The following is an 18903-nucleotide window of genomic DNA, read 5'->3' as shown; positions in this document are numbered from 1 at the left end:
ATCTTTCGGCTACCTAACCTGGACTGAAACCCTAAAGACGGAGGTGTGTCCATATTTATAAATGATATCCACACCTCCAGGCTGGTTGCTCAGCATAATGCATCCGAGATTATCCAAGTGCAACCAACTCTGGGCAAGATCGCATTCCAAATTGTAACTTGTTACAGATCTCCCAACATGCCGCACAATTTCCATTCCATTTCTCGATATACTGGAAAATATTAGGGTATAACCTAACACCCTAATAATGGCTGATTTCAACTACCCCACCATTAATTGGGACAATTACTCATATACTAACTCATTTGCTCAACATTTTCTTCGAATTCAAAAATTCCAACACCTAGGATCAACTTATCCACACCCCCACCAGGGGCAGCAATATCCTAGATCTTGTCCTTACCAACATGGGCGATCGGTTGTTCCATACCATACCATTTCCTCGTTGGTCAGATTCAACCACAATCTAATGACCCTAGACATTCACATCCTGCCCCCACCTCCCATTAGTGAAACCATCATAAAAACTTTCTCCAAAGCAAACTTCTCTCTTCTTAAGACAGAAGTGGCTAACTTCACAACACCCATGCAGACGGACAATAGAGGTACGAATGCTGAATCCTACACAAATGCACTTCATAAGCACTTACACAAGTGCATGGATCGTGCTTTGCCTAACAGGACAAAGATTCTCTCCTCCAGAAAAAGAAAGCCAGTCTTGTGGTTCCCTTTCATTAACAAACTCTACAGTAGAAGAAAGACACTGTTGCAAAAAAGTAAGATCCCATGATTGGAGGAACTCCCTGGTCAGCCTCAGTAAGAAGCTGAGATCCCCTCTTAACATCCTCCAAAGCTAGTTAAGAAAACAAAATCTCCCATGATTCTAAAGACAACCACAAAGCATTCAATAGCTATGTCAATAGTCTCAGTGACATCACTCAGATCTGCTCTGGGTTACAGTACAATGGCACTTAATATATAGAACCAACTGATATTGCCAACATCCTTGCCGATAGGTTCAGTTCTAACTTTGCCCCCCTCTCACCCCTTAAAGGGCCCATCTCTATACCGGAAGAATGCAAAGTTCCTGTAATCATGGCTACACAGGTAAAAAAGCACTCTCCAAAGAGAAGAACCCAGCATCCATGGGACCTGACAACCTCCCAGGCTGCATTCTACATGAACTACAGAATGAACTGGCACTGCACCTAAGCACCATGTTCAATCACAGCCTCACCTCAGGCTTTGTGCCCACTGAATGTCGCACTGTGAAGGTTATCCCACTCCACAAAGGGGGACCTTCCATGGACCCCAGGAACTACTCCCCATTAGCCTAACGAGCCTGGTTTGCAAGGCCTTTGAGCGTATCATCATGGAACTTATAAGCGAAGACATTGGTAATCTCCAAACTCTGGTCCCCACCTAGTTCGGGTTTGTAAAAGGCAGATCATGTGTACTAAACCTGATGGACTTCTTTGAAGCAGTCACCAAAACTGTAGACGAGGGTAAGGTGGTTCACACAGCCTACCTAGATCTTGCCAAGACTTTTGATACCATCCCCCACTCTGGAATACCATCATATCACAATAGTAAAGTGGTCCAGGAGATCTCAATTTCTGGTTGGGAACTCTTCACTTTCCTTTCAGAGGACTGCCCTTTGGCCTCACCACAGATACCCAGGGCATTCACTAAATGCATGCTGTGGTAGCAAGATATCTCAGTGTAAAATTGCATGGTTTTACCAGTTTTAATGGTGGCCAGGAATGTCAGGCTGTCTGCTTTAACTGTTCAAATTTTATCTTCCCAGGAAACAAATGTCCGAAAGTTTACCATGTGGACATGTTCCAGCGGTTTACACTCATTTACAGCTGCTCTTCCATCTATTTTGGATTTCATGATGGAATTGTTTCATAAATGATCCCTATTTTCTGTTATCAAAATACGTTTAGCAGTTATTTCCAGTTTTCATGTGGGCAGAATCAGACTTCACTTAATTCCTTTAAAATTTCTAAGGCTTTTTTGAAAGGAACCTTCTTTTTAAGACCCCCCCCCCAATCAGAGATCTTATTCCTTTTTGGGACATTAGTTACAGCCTGTAGCATGATGGTAAAGCTCCCTTCAGCCAGCTTCTTCTGTAGACCTAAAATTCCTTTCTGGGCAAAGTCTATTTTTGTGTCCATCACATTGGCACGAAGACTCTTGATGTTGCTGCAAGCTTTAGCCTGCTGATGCTTTCCTGGTGGCTTTCTGACTGTTATGCCTTTGTTTATGAAAACATTTACACTGACATTACCCGGCAAACCAAAGGCTCATTCTGCCAGGGTGGTGAAAACCTCTACTGCCTTTGTGGGTAGGCTTCCAGTTGATGAGATTTGTGCTGTACCTACTTTGCCTACTGTTAATACTTAATACCTTTGTGTCTCATTACAAGTTGCATGTACAATCCAGGTCCTTTTTTATCCTTTGGTTGTACCATACTCAGGAATGTCTTTCATTGAAACCACCTTGAGTTTTTTGGCAGCTTGAGAATCTGTCCAAATTGTTGAACCACATGAATAAGGCAACCTTGCATTCAAAAGTTTTGTATTTACTATAACAGTAGACATGTATTGTCTTTTTTCATCCAGTTCAAAATCCCACCCTCCTCCCCTTCATTTATTGTCATTATCAGAGTCTCAGCTGAACTGTTGGTCCTGACCCAGGGGCCTTCTCTGTTGGATATCCTTTCTCACTGTTTCTTCACTCCATGTTCCCATTTTATCAGATGCGTTGGCCAACTAAACCTGTAGTTATTTTTTTTTCCTGATAGAAATTTCAAACTTTAAGCAGGCAAACTCGGTCTGAGGTGATCTGAGGACTAGAAGGAATTTTGAGTAGGGGGAGAAGTTAGAGTCCTAGATCCAAGCTCCCACAAAAGTACTGACGTTGGATCTGATAACCCATTCATTCAGCCAGATGAAACATGAAACAAGACTTCAGAGATGTAGTATTATGTTAAGTGTATAACTTTTATTTATTTGAAAAAAAAAACTGTAGAGGAAACCAGACCAATCTTGCATCTTTATGCCATATATGTTGTACATTAATGTTTTGTCCTAGATACCCTCACTTGATGCTCTTTAGTCTACTGAACAATGGTAATTAGCAATGATAATGGTACTTGGTGTGTCCTGATGACCATAATCCTCTTTTAGATTAATTTTGGATTGCTTTTATTTATATTGTTAAGCAGAAGTGCAGTTTTATTGGATTTAATCTATGTGAGAAATGTTTGGCCTTGTTTCTTTTTGACTGGAATTATCAAATAATGATTATTACAGTCCTGTCAGCCTTTTTCATAGCATTACAGCTGAGCTTTGTTTTGTTAGCTTGTGTTTGATGGAATGTTTCTCCCTACTAATAATACTTTTGTAGGCCTTACAGTTTCATGTACCCATATCTTAACTGTAGCTTAATCTCATTTCCATTATTGTTGTTTGATCCCCACTGCAAATATTGTTACAAAATATTTTACGCTTGCTTTCTAATTGTATTTTGTCTTTTATCTTTTAATTATAAAAAGTATTCATCAGAAGAGGAAGAAGTTGATCTGCAGACAGCATTGACTGGGTATCAGACAAAGCAGAGAAAGTTACTGGAACCTGTTGACCATGGCAAAATAGAATATGAACCCTTCCGAAAGAACTTCTATGTAGAAGTGCCAGAACTAGCTCGAATGACCACAGAAGGTATGGTAAAGATAAACTGTAAGGAATTACTCACCGCTGAAGTTTGGTTTATATTTACTTCATCTGTAAACCAAAAAAAATTATTGGGCAAAGTTTATACTTGCATTGCATATCCAAACTATGGAGCTCTATTCCAAATCCAGTCAGAACATTATCTAGCCTTCATGTATTTATTTAAGTTCTCTCTCAAAGAACTTCTCACTAACTCATTACTATTCTCACGCACCTTACCTTCTGTTATCTGTATTAACAAATTATTTATATTCTTGCTAACCTAACGTCTCATCATGCTGTCTATACCTTACAACACCTGCCCACTCCCCACCTTAAAGTGAACTTGTATCTTTTTATTTTTTATTTACTTGTATAGTAGACTCTACTTCTAATACATTTGCATATATTGATTTGTCATATTTTGTCATATATTTTTTTTCTTTTTATTTACAAGTCACTGTTGTCTCCTCATGCTTTATTGTATCCTATGTATTCCACTGTCAAACTGTATGTATGCTTTTTTAATTACATTTGTACTGGTGTTTTGTCTGATATTGTTTAACCCTTTGGAGCTTTTCTTACTGGGCATCAGCTGAATATGGGCATTTACTACCCTGTTGGACTTTCTCGGTAAACAAATGTCAATAAATAAATATATAATTAACAATTTATTAGTTATTTTTGTTATATGGGATCTAACTGGGGACAAATCTATTTATGGTAGAGATCCCAGGGAGCAGATCTCCATTTTTTTGGGATAAACTGGACTTTTATGTATACAAGGAAGTATTACATACTCATTGTATGTTAGGCAATGAGATAAATTGAGAAATGAGGCAATCGTGTAAAGGGTACACGGGTATTGCAGGAATTCAGTAAGTAGAAACTAAGTAAACCATAACAAATTACACATACAAAATGATATAGTCTATGCATATATTTCCTATTTTAAATTTATTTGATATTTGCTATGAATAGTTTAGATGTAATGGGATCCTATCTCGCCTACATTCATAACAGATGGGTTCGGAGCCGATCCATCGGCTCCGACTCGGCAACTAATACACTAGCACGAAGTCTCTCATTGGCTGGGCTACTCCCTATCCCAGGATGCACTATACCTGCTTCCCAGATCTCGTTTGCCGCTTAACAAGCTGGACGTGGTCTCGACTTGGCTGGAGCTAAGTGGTTCTTTTTACCTTATTGGTCCTTGACCTAGGGAATTTTTGTCTATATTAACCAAACAGCTGTTTTAACAGCTATTTCTTACTATTTCTTATTTTTTTTTGAGTGCTTGAGTGCTTCCAAAAAATTTATTTTATTCAGTCGGGCAAGGCCCGTTTAAGTTAGAGGGCCTTTGCCCTACCTTTGAGTGCTATTAGTTTAATTAACTTTTGGTTAGTTGTTTTTCGGGCAAAGCCCGTTTAAATTAGAGGGCTTTGGGCCGTTTACTTGTTTCTTATTGTTGTGAGGTAAACTTTCACCAGTACTCGCGCCAGTGTGTCTCGCGCTTTTCAGTTGGCGCAATTTGTGTATAGTGCTATACTTGTGGTAGAGTAAGATTTCCATAGAGTTTTACTTGTTGTGGCCTGTATCATGTCTAAGGAACAAAAGTTAGGTTTTAAAAAATGCACTCGGTGCAATTATAAAATGTCCGTTACAGACAGTCATTCAGTCTGTGTGTATTGTTTGGGGCCGAAACATCTGCAAGAGACTTGTAGCGTCTGTCATGCGTTCTCCTCTAGAGTTCTTCAAGAACAAGTTAATATTGAAAGGGCTTATCAAACCTTCTTTTGAGGAAGCCTTAAATCCACCTGTTGCTTCCAAAAAGAAAAGATCGTCGGCTCCGACAAGTCCGTCGGGGCCGACTTCTAAAAAGACAAAATTGACCTCTTCTTCCTCGGCTCCACTGACTTCGGGGGCGAAGGGTCTGCCTCGATACCTCCTACCTCGGCTCCATTGCCTTCGGAGCCGCAAGTTGGAGTATCGAGAGGTGAATCACCTCCATCGGTTCCAATGGCTTCGGAGCCGGTGGAAGTGTGCAGCTCAGACTCTTCCCCCTCGGCTCCGAAGAAGGCTCCTTCGGTGCCGATGGTGGTCCATGCTGTGGTGGAGTCGGCGCTGATAGCATTGGAGCCGTCTCGGAGCCGAGAGGAAAGTCTTCTCGATTGTCTACCTCCTCTAAATCATCGAGACTTTCAGATTCGGACCTGGATAGGGTTTTACAGAGGCTATTCCAATCTCCAGTGTTTACTAAATTGGTCTCGGCTCCAGCACAGTTTGCTTCGGAGCCGATCCCTCCAACACATTTGATTCCTCCTCCAACCTCTTCGAGCCGTTGGAGCCGGTGGTGGTGGAGCAAAGTGGAGCCATACGGTCGGAGCAGAGACCCTACAGGCCTCTCGGTTTCGACTGTGCTTCCTACCCTGTCCTCCGGTTCAGTGTTTGGCACTGACCTCTTCAGCTGGAGCCGAAGGGAACACTTTGGGTTTGGGTGCTTCGGTATCTAATCTTCCTCTTGGAGCATCGGCTGCTGGAATTCCTGGTGTCATCGTGGCCTCTAGACCAGTGACCTCCTTGGATTCTGGAGGTCCGGCCTTTGAGGTCATGAGGAGCGCCAGCCATGTCTTTGCCGGTTCAGCAAGATTCTACCTCACCGTCCCTAGATTTGGAGACTGGTGCCTCTGTTGTGTTGCAGCCCCGGCAGCGGGCCCCAGGGCCTGAGGATACCCCCATCGGCGGTTCCTTCTTCCGGTGGTCCGTCCAATCTGCTTCGGACGAACCCCGAGGAAGAAATTGTGTAAGAGGAAGCACGAGACTCCCAAGATGAGTCTGTTACATCGGATACTGACCTCGATGACGAGAAGGGTCTCCCAAATCATCTTCGGATGATATCTCCTTCTCAGACATCTTGGAGATTCTGAGACAGAGAGGTGACTGGCAAGCCAAAACCCCTTCAGCTGAGGAGTCAGTCTTCCTCAAGGCCTTTGGGGCCCAGCCTTCCGCCTCCTGGGTGTCTCCGCCCTTGATGAACTCCTTGATTTGGTTTCTCAAAGGCGTGGGAACACCCTGATTCTGTGGAACCGGTGCCTGCGAGGCCCAATAAATTTTGTCAGCCCCCAGAAGGGGTTTCTGGCAAAGGGAGTGGCTGTAGACGCTTTGGTGGTGGGTTCTGGCACACAGCAGGACGTGGCAGAGGCTTCGACGCCTGTTCATCCTCCTAATAAGGATTCTAGGAGCATGGATAGGTACGGAAGCGTACCTATCTTCAGCGGCCTTTGCCTTACGGTCGCTGAACTACTTATGTCATTTTACGAGGCTCCAAAGGGATCTTCTCAAAGAGCTAAATGACTCTCTTGTTGGTAACCTACCTGAGGCGCTGGCCCGACTGTTGGCGCACAGATGACTACCCTCCTTTCTATTGTTAACTCGTCCATGAGGCTCATTTCATATGCGGCCGGGGCGAGTAGAGCAGCGGAACAGGCGTTGCCCTCAGGAGACAAGCCTGGTTACGCTTTGTGTTCGCTCATGGAGGCCTTCAAGTCTTCCTTCACGACGCCTTTGATGGGTCATCTTTGTTTGGACCCAAGGTGAAGGACACACTAACTCGGTGTGAGCAGGAGGGCAAGACTTTGACTGCCGTTGGGGCCCGATTTTCCGCTCCTTCTAGGCCTTACCCCAAGGCCGGAGAGGAGGGAAAATGTGGTTTAGAAAATCTCAGAAGTCTTTCCCTACTCCACCCAGTGATTCCCCTCCAGAGGCAGGGGATTTTGGAAGACGCCGCCCAGAGGTGGCAGAGGCCCCGTAACTCTGGAGACCGCGATTCCTTTCGTGGTTCTTCATACAACCAGCGCCCTGAGTTGTTGCCCGACTGTGCAACTCCGAGCCAGTCGGGGTCGCTTTTGGCGCACCCACAAGCTTGGGAATCCATAACAAGCGATCAGTGGGTGCCGCATTATTACCGGAGGTTATATCATCCCCTTCAACAAACCCCCTTTCTTTAAGGGAAATCCCGGACGTACCACCCAGTCAGCGGGATCAGGCAGCATTAAAGGTTTCAAAGCTGCTAGAAAAAGAGCCATCCAGCCTGTCCCCATCGACCAGATCGGATCAGGAACTTACTCAAGATTATTTTTGGTACCAAAAGACAGGGGACTTCAGGCCCATTTTGGACCTCAGTTCATTGAATCGCTTCAGAAGAAGTCCAAATTCAATGGTCACTCTTCAATCTATTCTTCCTTTGCTGGAAAAAGATGCATGGATGTGCTCCATAGATCTCCAGGACGCTTACTATCACATTCCCATAGCTCAAGAGTCCAGGAGACATTTACGCTTCCCGGAGTCAGTCATTTCCAATTCCGAGCACTGCCCTTTGGTCTCACCACAGCCCCAGGGTGTTCACCAAGTGTCTGGCAGTGGTAACTGCTCACCTGAGAAGTCTGGGATTCCAGGTGTTTCCTTATCTAGACGACTGGCTCCTTACTGCCACCTCCGAGCATCTACTACTCCAAGCGCTCAGAGCCACGCTCACCTTGGGCCGTTTCTTAGGGATCACGCTCAATTTGCAAAAATCTGTACTACAGCCATCTCAACGTATTACTTTCATAGGCGCAGACTTAGACACAAAAAGAATGCGCGCCTTTTTACCGGCAGCAAGAATTCAGGTCCTACAAGATCAAGTCAAATCCTGTCTTCCCCTACTAAGAGCCCGGCCCATCGGATCCTACAACTGTTGGGCGCGATGGCGCCAACCATACTTTTAGTTCCCTTGGCCAGACTTCACATGCGAATTTTACAATGGCTACTGTCGGTTCAATGGTCTTATCAGGAACTTCCTTGAACCACTTAATCATAATCACGGAAAGTTGCCGCCGAGATCTGCATTGGTGGCTTCTCCAATCAAATCTCGACCAGGGTGGCCCTTTATACCTCAACGTCCCGTGCCACTGTGACTACGGACGCCTCCCAGGTAGGGTGGGGGTCATTACCTGGACAGGTCGGTCCAAGGCACATGGCAGATCCAGGAAACGATTTGCATATCAATGTCCTGGAGATGAGAGCGGTACTATTGGTACTCCAAGCTCTCCATCACGCCTCCCACAGGGCCCGACATTATCCTATCCGACAACATGTCGGTGGTGTGGTACATAAACAAGCAAGGTGGAACCAGGTCTTACCCACTATGCAGAGAAGCCATGAGACTTTGGCACTGGGCGGTAGCTACCAACCGCTTTCTAATGGCAACGCACATACCGGGAAGTCCAATGTGATTATGGACAGATTAAGCAGGACCATTCTTTTACCCCACGAGTGGTCCCTCAACCAGGGTATAGCTGCGAAAATCTTCGACAGATGGGGTCTTCCTTGCTGCGACCTGTTTGCCAGCCCTCACAATGCGAAATGCAGAGAGTTCTTCACACTGTTCCTCTCAGGGACAGATCCCCAGGGACGCTCTGACTCACATTTGGCCCCCGGTCTTCTACGCCTTCCTCCGCTTCCGCTCCTACCGAGGGTGATACAGAAGGCCATTTACATGGAGAGCGAGATGATTTTGATTGCCCCGCACTGGCCTCGTCAAGTTTGGTTTCCTTTCCTACAGAGGCATGCGATAGAAGGTCCATGGTTTCTGGATCCGTGCCAGACCTGTTGACTCATCAGTCAGGACGGCTTCATCCGTCTCTCAGGTCCCTGAAGTTGGCAGCATGGTTACTCCACTTCCATCCTTAGTCCGAGACAATGCTCTTTTCGGACGTGGTCCACATACTGTCTTCTTCTCATAAACCTTCCACCATCAAACTTTATTCCAGTAAATGGAAAAGGTTTGCCTTCTGGGCTCAAGAACGGGTATAGATCCTCTCACTGCACCAGTATCGGAGGTTCTGAATTTTCTGGCCTCCTTTTCAGTCAGGCTCTTCAGTTTCTACCATTAAGGTTCAGCTAGCGATCTCTAATTTTCATGCTTCATTTGAACCTTCATTGATGTCTCACAAACTTTGTAAGGCTTTCCTTAAAGGGGCTTGGCTCCTTAGGCCTCCTTTATCTCATCCTGTCCCCTTGGGATTTGAATATGGTTCTTGCTGCCCTAACTGCCCGTCCTTTCAACCAGCTGCTACCTGTGATTTAAAATTTCTGTCCTGGAAAACGGCCTTTTAGTAGCCATAACGTCTGCCAGGCGAGTTTCAGAACTTCAAGCTCTTTGTTCTGATCCTCCCTATTTGATTTTTCACAAGCATAGAGTTTCATTGAAATTAAACCCTGCATTTATACCAAAAGTGGCCTCCTCTTTCTGTATTCAACAAACTATAGAACTCCCTGTCTTTTTCCAGAATTCTCTAATAACGCAGAATATACTTTGCATCAATTGACGTACATAGACAACTGCTTTTATTTGAATAGAACCGCCAAACGCTGAAATCAAATCAATTGTTTGTTTCCTTTGCAGTGAACAAATTGGGTCAACCAGTAACAAAACCTCCATATCTAAATGGATTAAAGATTGTATCATTTTTATTTATTCACAGGCTAACAAAGACCTTCCCTTTCCAGTCAAGGCTCATTCTACCAGGGCAATGGCTACTTCGTAGCTTTTCACTCCAAGTTATCAATAGATGATATTTGTGCTGCGGCAACCTGGACTTCTCCGCACACTTTCATTTCTCATTACAAATTGGATGTGGTTTCTCGAGGCAGAGCTTCCTTTGGTTCCACAGTTCTCAGGAGTGTTTTCCAATGAGCCACCGGGATGTAGGTGCTAGGACGCTGTTCCATCTGTTATGAATGTAGCTGAGATAGGGTTCCATTACATCTTTTAGTTATGTACTTACCATAACTTCGGATGTATGGGATCCATCTCGCTACATTCATAAGTACCCACCCTCCTTCCCCCTTCCATTCGGATTTAGAGGAGCTGTAGTCCCTTTTTTCTTGGCGATCTTTCTTGAAGAACTTTAGTTGGTTATAGTGACTACTAGTTTTTCTGTGTTTGCATGGATGTATGAAAGCGAACAGACAAGATCTGGGGAAGCAGGTGTAGTGCATCCTGGGATAGGGAGTAGCCCAGCCAATGAGAGACTTCGTGCTAGTGTATTAGTTGCCGAGTCGGAGCCGATGGATCGGCTCCGAACCCATCTGTTATGAATGTAGGCGAGATGGATCCCATACATCCGAAGTTATGGTAAGTACATAACTAAAAGTTAATGATCATGTAAGTGATACAAGTAGTTAAAATTGAAAACTTGGTACCTCGCTGCTTGAGTAACATTGCTGCGGAATGAACATGATTTTCTGAAATTTAAATATAAGATTATATACTGAAAGTGGCAGTAATGTACCATGAAGGTTGATGAGTTTAGAGTAATTAATGGATTATAAAAAGAACCGTACATCCTAGCTGAATATGTCTGAAAGTTATTTGAGAAGATGAGAAATTTAGGGAAGGAAAGAGTGAACAAGTCTTTAGTATTGTCAGAGGTGACACATTTTTAGTCTGCAGTATTTTTACACCTAGGAAGAAAAGTGTGAATTAAGAGATTATATTAGCTGGTTGGTTAATTTGAGAGTATGGGAGCAGTAGGAGCATGAGACTGGAAGAATGGTAGATGTTCTCAGTGTTTCACTGTTGCAGTCGTCACACTTGGTTTATCCTGCCAGGGGTAGTCCTCAGTTGGCCCAATACCAGAGGCTTAGTATTTTTGCGTCAGTTGCTGTCGCTTCAGGAATGATGTCAGATCATCAGTGGTATAAAAACAGGCAGCCGACAGTATTACATCAGTTTTTCTTGCCGAGAAGCCCGAAGCAGAAGCAGTTCACACGAGTGCCGGTCGGCCGCTACCTGAGTTTTCGTTTCCGAAATTGAAGTTGAAATCTTCTAAAGCTCAATACCCCATTGGGGATCCTTTTTTCTTGCTCTAACCGATGTCAGAAAAAGTTAACAATTGTCTTGCCTGTGGAAAGCAAATACCACACTGAGATTTCCATTCTTATCGAGTCAGCTGTTTAAGCCCAGATCATGATGTCCCTCACTGCCGGTTTTCTGCTTTGTTCAGCGCCCAAACTATTCATCGTCTGGCCCTTATTGTAGCTAAATACTTTCACTATAGATCTCTGTATTCTGAAATGGCTTCGATAAGCCATCCGACTACTGATCTTCCTAAAAAATGTAAGGATAAAGACCCGCACAGGTACAAAACTGCCAACGCTTCCTTTAAGCTAGTCGCCAGTTCGCCGGTACTCAGTGAGGTGCTTTTGCAGCCCCTAATACCCTCTTCACTGAATTCGCAGGCTATGACCGAGCCCGTTTCTGAGTCCAGTATGCCGCAAGGCTCTTCTTTGACTACGGCACCTGCGGATGTCTCTAACTTGGATGGTTCCGGAGCCACAGTGCAGGCACCGGCTTCTGAGGAAGTTCCTTCGCTCATTGCCAAAAAGTGCATTGCCATCCCTTTTGGTAAAAACTCTGTACCTTTGAACTACCACATAGGTGGTAGTCTACTTAACACCGAAAGTGTGATGAGACCTTGGAACAGAGGTGGACAGTAGTCTCTCCTTTGATAATCACATCACTACAGTAGTCAGGAAGTCCTTCTACATGGCACACCTCATCGCAAAAGGTTTCTCATCCAAGAAAAAAAGAGGTCATTGTTCCACTCTACTCATCACTCATTAGACCCATTATAGAGTACAACGCCCCTTTTGGTATGTACCGCACAAGACCTCTACAACAACTGGGAAGGCCGCAGAAATATCTCACAAAGAGGATTACCAGCCTCAAACAGATTTCCTATGCAGACTGTCTCAAAAAACTCCTGCTTTACTCTGTTGCATATCGCCAACTCGGAGACTATCTCTGCCTAACATACAAAGCTATGTCAAACCCAGAGCTGTTGGACATGCTCCACTTAAAGAAATCCCAATCCCTCTGAGCTACACGCTCTAGGGACCTAAACCTTGTCTCCACAATAAACAGAACATGGTGGAGGGATATATTCCTGTCCCAGATGACTTCCCATACTCTCGAACAAACTACCTATCTGTTTCAAACAAAGCTCATTAGCACTCTTCAAGAAAAATCTTGATGATTGGATGGGAGATAGGAAATTCACCCAGAGGATCACTTCTGTGGCTCTTCTCGACAGGGGCACAGGAAAATAATTTTCTTGGGTGGCAAAAGCCAGGGTACCATTTGGCTAGGCTTATATAAGCCCTAGGGCTTGGGACCTAGCCTATGATATTCAACAGAAACTGATGACTTCTTTCGAGTCTTCAGTTCTTTCTAAAACTACTGAGTTTCTAAGGACCAGAGAACAAGCTACACATAAAAAAACAATGACCCAAACTCAAGCGCCTGCTTCCTTGCCACAATCACAGATACTTAAAATGGCAGAAGACCTTATCATGCTGATTAGGGGAAGCCAGCCTTTCCCTGCTAAAAGGAAGAGAGACTTGTCCCAGCAGCTTTATCTGACCAAGAGTCCGACGACTCTGAGATTTCTGATTATGAAGACATGCCCTTATCTGCTTATGAGGATTCTGATGCAGAGGAATCCATTCCTTTTGCTTCTCCTCCAGAGGATTTTTCTTTTTGTGAAACCCTACATACTTTGAGAGAGCATTTCCATTGGGAATGCCAGGATTATCCTCAGTCCAAAAAGAGACTCTGGGAATTTTTAGGTTTACCACAGCACAGATCCTTAGCTATCCCTCCTGTTCTGGATGTTGTGGATGATGTCTTTATGGAATCCAGCCTAACACCTGATAGTTTACCTCCTGCTCCCAGGAAACCTGACAGGTTCTACAGAGTCCCTGACTCTTACAAATTTCTTTTCAAGAATCCTACTGCTGACTCAGAGGTCATCTCCCAAGGACCTAAAGGAATAAAAGCAACTACAGCTAAGAATCTCGAGCGTTAGACAGATGGGCTAAAAAGTATACACCTCTGCAACTCTTGCCATTAGAGAATTTAATTTTCAGTTCCACATGCTGAAATACCAGCAACATACTTTGGAACTTATTAAGCAAAAATTATCTCCCTTCCCTGACTGTGCAGAAAATAAAGAATTACAGGAGCTTATGCATTCTGCAAGCCAAGTCAGCAAGCATACCCTGCAGTGTGGGTTTGACGTCTTAGAAGCATCTTGCAGGGCAGCAGTCACAGTTTCTGTACTTAGAAGGCATGCCTGGCTTAAGGAACAGACCTTGCCCAGACCATGTCAAATCAAAATTATTGGACGCATTTCTGAACAAAGACAATATGTTTGGCACCAAAGCAGAAGAGGTTTTAAAAAAGATGGAAGAAAAATCTAAGTCTATGCAGACAGTTAAAGATTTTTGGCAAGTCCAGCCTCCAAGATTCAGTAGGCATTGCCCCTCAAAACATTGGTCCTTTTCAGCCCCCTCAAGGCCACCTCAGATTAGACCTACGGGAAGCAGACCCCCCAGACAACAGTCTCAGGGTATGCAGAGATCTAAGCAGTGGAGTGCCTCCACTTCTAAAACAGGGAGTACTAAGCCACCCCCTTATGGAAAGAATTCACAATGACTTCTTAACTCCTCCCCTCACCTCTGCCCAGTTGCTCATGCCCCAGGAGGAAAACTTGCCTACCATGCAAAAAAACTGGGCCTCCATCACCAACGATCGATGGGTCCTCAGCATAGTATCCCAGGGGTACAAATCTTATTTCCACATGCTGGCAACCCCAAAAGGGTTCATAGATCTTCCTCTAAACCAGTGGGCAGAGGCACAAATCCAATTTCAGTCCCTGCTCTCCATATGGGCAATTCAGTCTGTTCATGAAGAACAGATAGGCCAAGGATTTTATTCCAAACTTTTCCTGGTACCCAGAAAAGAGGGCACCTGGCTCTCAATCTTAGATATATCCATTCTAAACACCTTCCTGGTGGTACCAAAATTCAAAATTCTCACCCTACAGCAGCTTCTCCCTATGCTATCCAGATATGTCTGGTTAGCCACCCTAGACCTAAAGGAGGCCTATCTGCATATCCCAATCAGGGATTCCTGCAGGAAATACGTTTTAGGGCAGGATCTATGCATTTATCAGTTCTCCACTTTCCTTTGGCTTATCCAATGCTCCCAGAGTTTTCACAAAATGTCTAGCTCCAGCCTTTGCCTTTTGCAGACACAGAAATATTCAAATATACCCCTACTTGGACGACTGCCTGATTCAGGCAGACAGGAAAAGCTGTTGCAGCACCTGACATTTGTAAAGTATCTTCTAACCTCACTGGGGTACATTATCAACGAAAAGAAACCCAAACTAGTCCCAAGTCAAAAAATTGTATTCCTGGGAGGAAGCTTGGACACAGCATCCCAGATGGCATTCCTTACTCCAAAAAACAAGCCTATATGATAGGCTACTTCTGTCAAATGGCCACCAGAACCCAGTTATCTGCAAGGAAAATCCTGCAAGCTCTAGGATTCATGGTCTCCTGCATTCTACTAATTCCATATGCCAGACTGCATATGTGGAAATATTTGGTGCCAACATTCTCAGGACCTGGAAACTGTCATACCTGTGATACCTTTTCCAAGGAAAGAGTTTCTTAGGTGGGCAGCAGCATGCAACCACAAGAAGGGACTTCCCTTTACACAACCCCATGCCACCCTGACCCTAACCACAGACGCATCAGACTATGCCTGGGGTGACATCTGTAAGGCAGGTGCATTCAGGGCCACTGGAGCCCAAATCAGATTCATCTGCACATCAGCCAAAAAGAGATGCTAGCTGTTCAGCACGCTGTCAAAGCTTTCAGATTCCCTACTCTCTCCAGGGCCTCTTCTAATCAAAACCAACAACACCACAGTGATGTGGTACATCAACAAACGGGGGAACCCACTCTTTCCCACTTTGCAGGCTAGCCATGACCCTTTGGAACATGGCCTCAGCCATGCATATTCACCATGCATATTCACCTGCAAGCCCAATTCCTGCCAGGCAACCAAAACTCTCTGGCAGACAACTTAAGCAGAAGTCTCCTAGACCCACATGAGTGGCAATTAAACCACAACACCTTTAGCCTTATGACCCAGAAATGTGGTATCCCGAAGGTAGACCTATTTGCCTCCCCTATAACCACCAGCTCAGCAAATTCTGCACCAGGGAACCTCACAGCAAAGCCTGGAATGTGGATGGCCCTGTCCTTCCACTGGGAAAACCTCTCAATCTATGCATTTCCCCCCTTCCTCTTCTTACCAGAGTACTACTCAAAATAAGGGAGAAGATACCAAGGGCAATCCTGATTGCCCCAGACTAGCCACGCCAGCACTGGTGCCCACTACTGCGCAGTCTGTCTCCATTGCCTCCTTGGCACCTCCCTCAGATTCCAACTGTCCTGACTCAGCAGGAGGGAGAGTTCTTCCATCCACGATTGCACACCTTGAACCTGGCGGCCTGGCTTATTTCGTGCCTTCTCCTCCAGTGGCCAGCCTAATCAAGCAGGTCCTGGATGTTATATGTGAGGCCAGACGACCCAGTACTAGAAAATCCTATGCTGACTAATAGAAAAGGTATTGTTCCTGGATCCAGATTAAAGAAGCTGACCCAGCACAGCCCTCCTTACCTCTCATCCTGGATTACCTTACCTAGCACACCTACTCCACAAGGGCCTTTCCTTCTCTTCCATTAAAATACATGATTCTGCCATCTCTGCACATTACAGTACTGAGCCACCTCTCTTCTCACACCCACTCATCATGCTGTTCTTGAGAGGGGCTAACAACTTAAGGCCACCAAGAAGAGCCCCTACTCTCCTGCTTGGGACCTTAACTTTGTGTTGGAAAAGCTCATGCCCCCCCACCCACCCCCTTTGAGCCTGCAGCTTGTGCAGAGTTAAAATTCCTCTCTTGGAAAGCAGACTTGCTTTTGGCCATCACTTCAGCTAGAAGGGTGTCTAAGCTACAAGCACTCATGGCTGTGGAACCCATCATTTTTCATGCTGACAGGATCTCCCTCAGGACTAACCCAACTTTCATGCTTAAAGTGGTGTCCAGTGTGGCTCTCAACCAAGCTATACATTCGCTCACCTTTTTCCCTAAACCTCAAAATAAGGGGGAAAGGATCCTGCACTCTTTAGATGTGCACAGACAGCTCAGATTCTACATGGATAGGACTGAGCCCTTTAGGAAATCTGACCAGTTACTAGTCAGCTTTGCACCAGGGGCAGAGGGCAAGGCCAGATCAAAACAAACCATCTCCAAATGGATAGCACACTGTATCTATTTCTGTTACAAACACCATGGAAAACCACCCCCACTGGGGATCAGAACACATTCCACTAGGGCAACTACATCCTCTACAGCCTTTCTCAGAGGAGTCCCTACCAGGGACATTCTGGAAGCTGCAACATGGAGTTCTGTTCATACCTTCACCAAGCATTACCACCTGCCTATCTTTACAAATCCAGGGCAGGCTTTGAAGTCACAGTCCTGCAGGGCATACTAGCCAGCCCCATCTCTTCTTGACTGCCTCCACCCATTCTTCATCTTTGAGAATCAACCCAAGTGTGATGACTGCAACAGTGAAACACGAACAACATAGTACAGTTGTGTACACTTACCATAAATGCAGATGTTCGAGTGTATTCACTGTTGCAGTCCTGGTTTCCCACCCTCCGGCCCCCTTGTTTCTCTCTCTCTCTCTTTTCCTCACTCCTTACATGGCTATTGGTATTTACTTTTTACTGTTGATGGTATTCCACCATAACTTATCTCCCTATTTGGGGCAGGAAAAACTGATGTAATGGCGTTGGCTGCCTGTTTTTATACCATTGACGACCTGACGTCAGTCCTGAAGTGACAGCAACCGACGCAGAAATACTAAGCCGCTGGTATTCGGGCCGACTGAGGGCTACCCCTGGCAGGATAACCCAAATGTGATGACTGCAACAGTGAATAGACTCTAACATCTACATTTATGGTAAGTGTACACAACTGTACTATCTTTGTAGTAGTAGTGTAGGTATGAGTGGAAGGCAGAGATAGCTAGTGTGTAAAAAAGTGTTGTTTCATGTGGAGAGGCATTTTTAATGGGTCTACCTTGACCCACCAAAATTACGTTTCTCCGAAAAGTAATTTCATGACCCTGTTTGTCCAAAAATGCATTTATCTGAAAATGCACTTTCGTGAAAATCCCGTGAAAAAACAAGTAAAAAAAAAATGACAACACTAAATACATTTATGGAGGGGGTTGCCCCCCTGCACCCTCCACACCCTTGCTACTTGTATATTCTAACTCTGAGATTGCATTACAGTGGGTAAAAGGCATATTTCCTTAACCCCAGTGTGCTTCTATCTGCAACAACAACCTCGATTGCTTTTCGTTGACGTTTTTGCAAAAATGCTTTTTCAGTTAAATGCACTTTTGGAAAAACGGGGTTATGTAATTTCGGTGGATTGAGGTGGGCCCTTTTTTAATATTTAAAGAGGTGTTGCATTTTTCCTTAAAACCTTTATAATGAACTGGTGTTTCATACAGGTACTGGAAGAATGTTTAGAAATTTAGTCCATGGTGTATGGTACATATGGACTATTGTGATATTTTTTTTTTAAATCCAGAACTTACAGTCAGACTAAATTTAACAGAACTGAGTTGTCTTGGATATATTTTTATATGGTTATGAGCTGGCTGAGGGATAGGAATTTAGTTTGATGGAGGATTATTTTTGCTAGGAATACTGGATTCTCTTCATGGGAGAGGACTAGTTAGCAGATTTGACATTTTTGTGATAAACTGAAAATATTAAGTAGATGAAGCAGTGTGTTAAAAGAATGCGACTATGTAATAATCTGGGATGTAGCATGGCATGGTGGTGGTTAAAAGTAAGCTTTTTGTGGTTGTCTTTCAACTCTGTATAGAGGTTGAAGCCGTTTGTTGGTTTTATTGGTAAATTTATTAATATATACATCAAATTTCATATCCTGGTCAGCTGCAGCACTCAGCAGTTTATAGCCAACACTGAGTGAGTAAGAGAAGCACAGTAGTGCAGCAGTTAGCATTGTTGTCACTTACTTCTTGGGTTCCCCATTTGAGGGAACTTTCCTCTGTCATTTTTTTGTCCAACATGGTAGATGTTCTTCATCTCACATTGCTGCAGTCCTTACTTATGGGTAGTCCGCTGTCCTCGGTCGGCCCGAATACCAAAGTATTAGGCTGACGTCGGTCATGGG

At 44.4% G+C, this 18903-nt stretch overlaps 1 protein-coding gene across 1 annotated transcript in view; it reads left to right on the top strand.

Annotated features, from left to right (window-relative positions):
• Positions 1 to 18903, top strand: part of DDX46 (DEAD-box helicase 46) — a gene marked incomplete in the record, with an annotated part of 2009097 nt that overhangs the window by 261060 nt on the left and 1729134 nt on the right. The window contains 1 exon segment of the mRNA XM_044069232.1: positions 3563 to 3728. Within this exon segment, the coding sequence (XP_043925167.1) occupies positions 3563 to 3728 (166 nt within the window).

Source organism: Protopterus annectens, chromosome 4.part0 (assembly GCF_019279795.1).
Source record: "Protopterus annectens isolate FY-2018-M chromosome 4.part0, PAN1.0, whole genome shotgun sequence".
Classification (NCBI taxonomy): domain Eukaryota; kingdom Metazoa; phylum Chordata; order Ceratodontiformes; family Protopteridae; genus Protopterus; species Protopterus annectens.
This window is presented reverse-complemented; position numbering and strand designations above follow the sequence as displayed.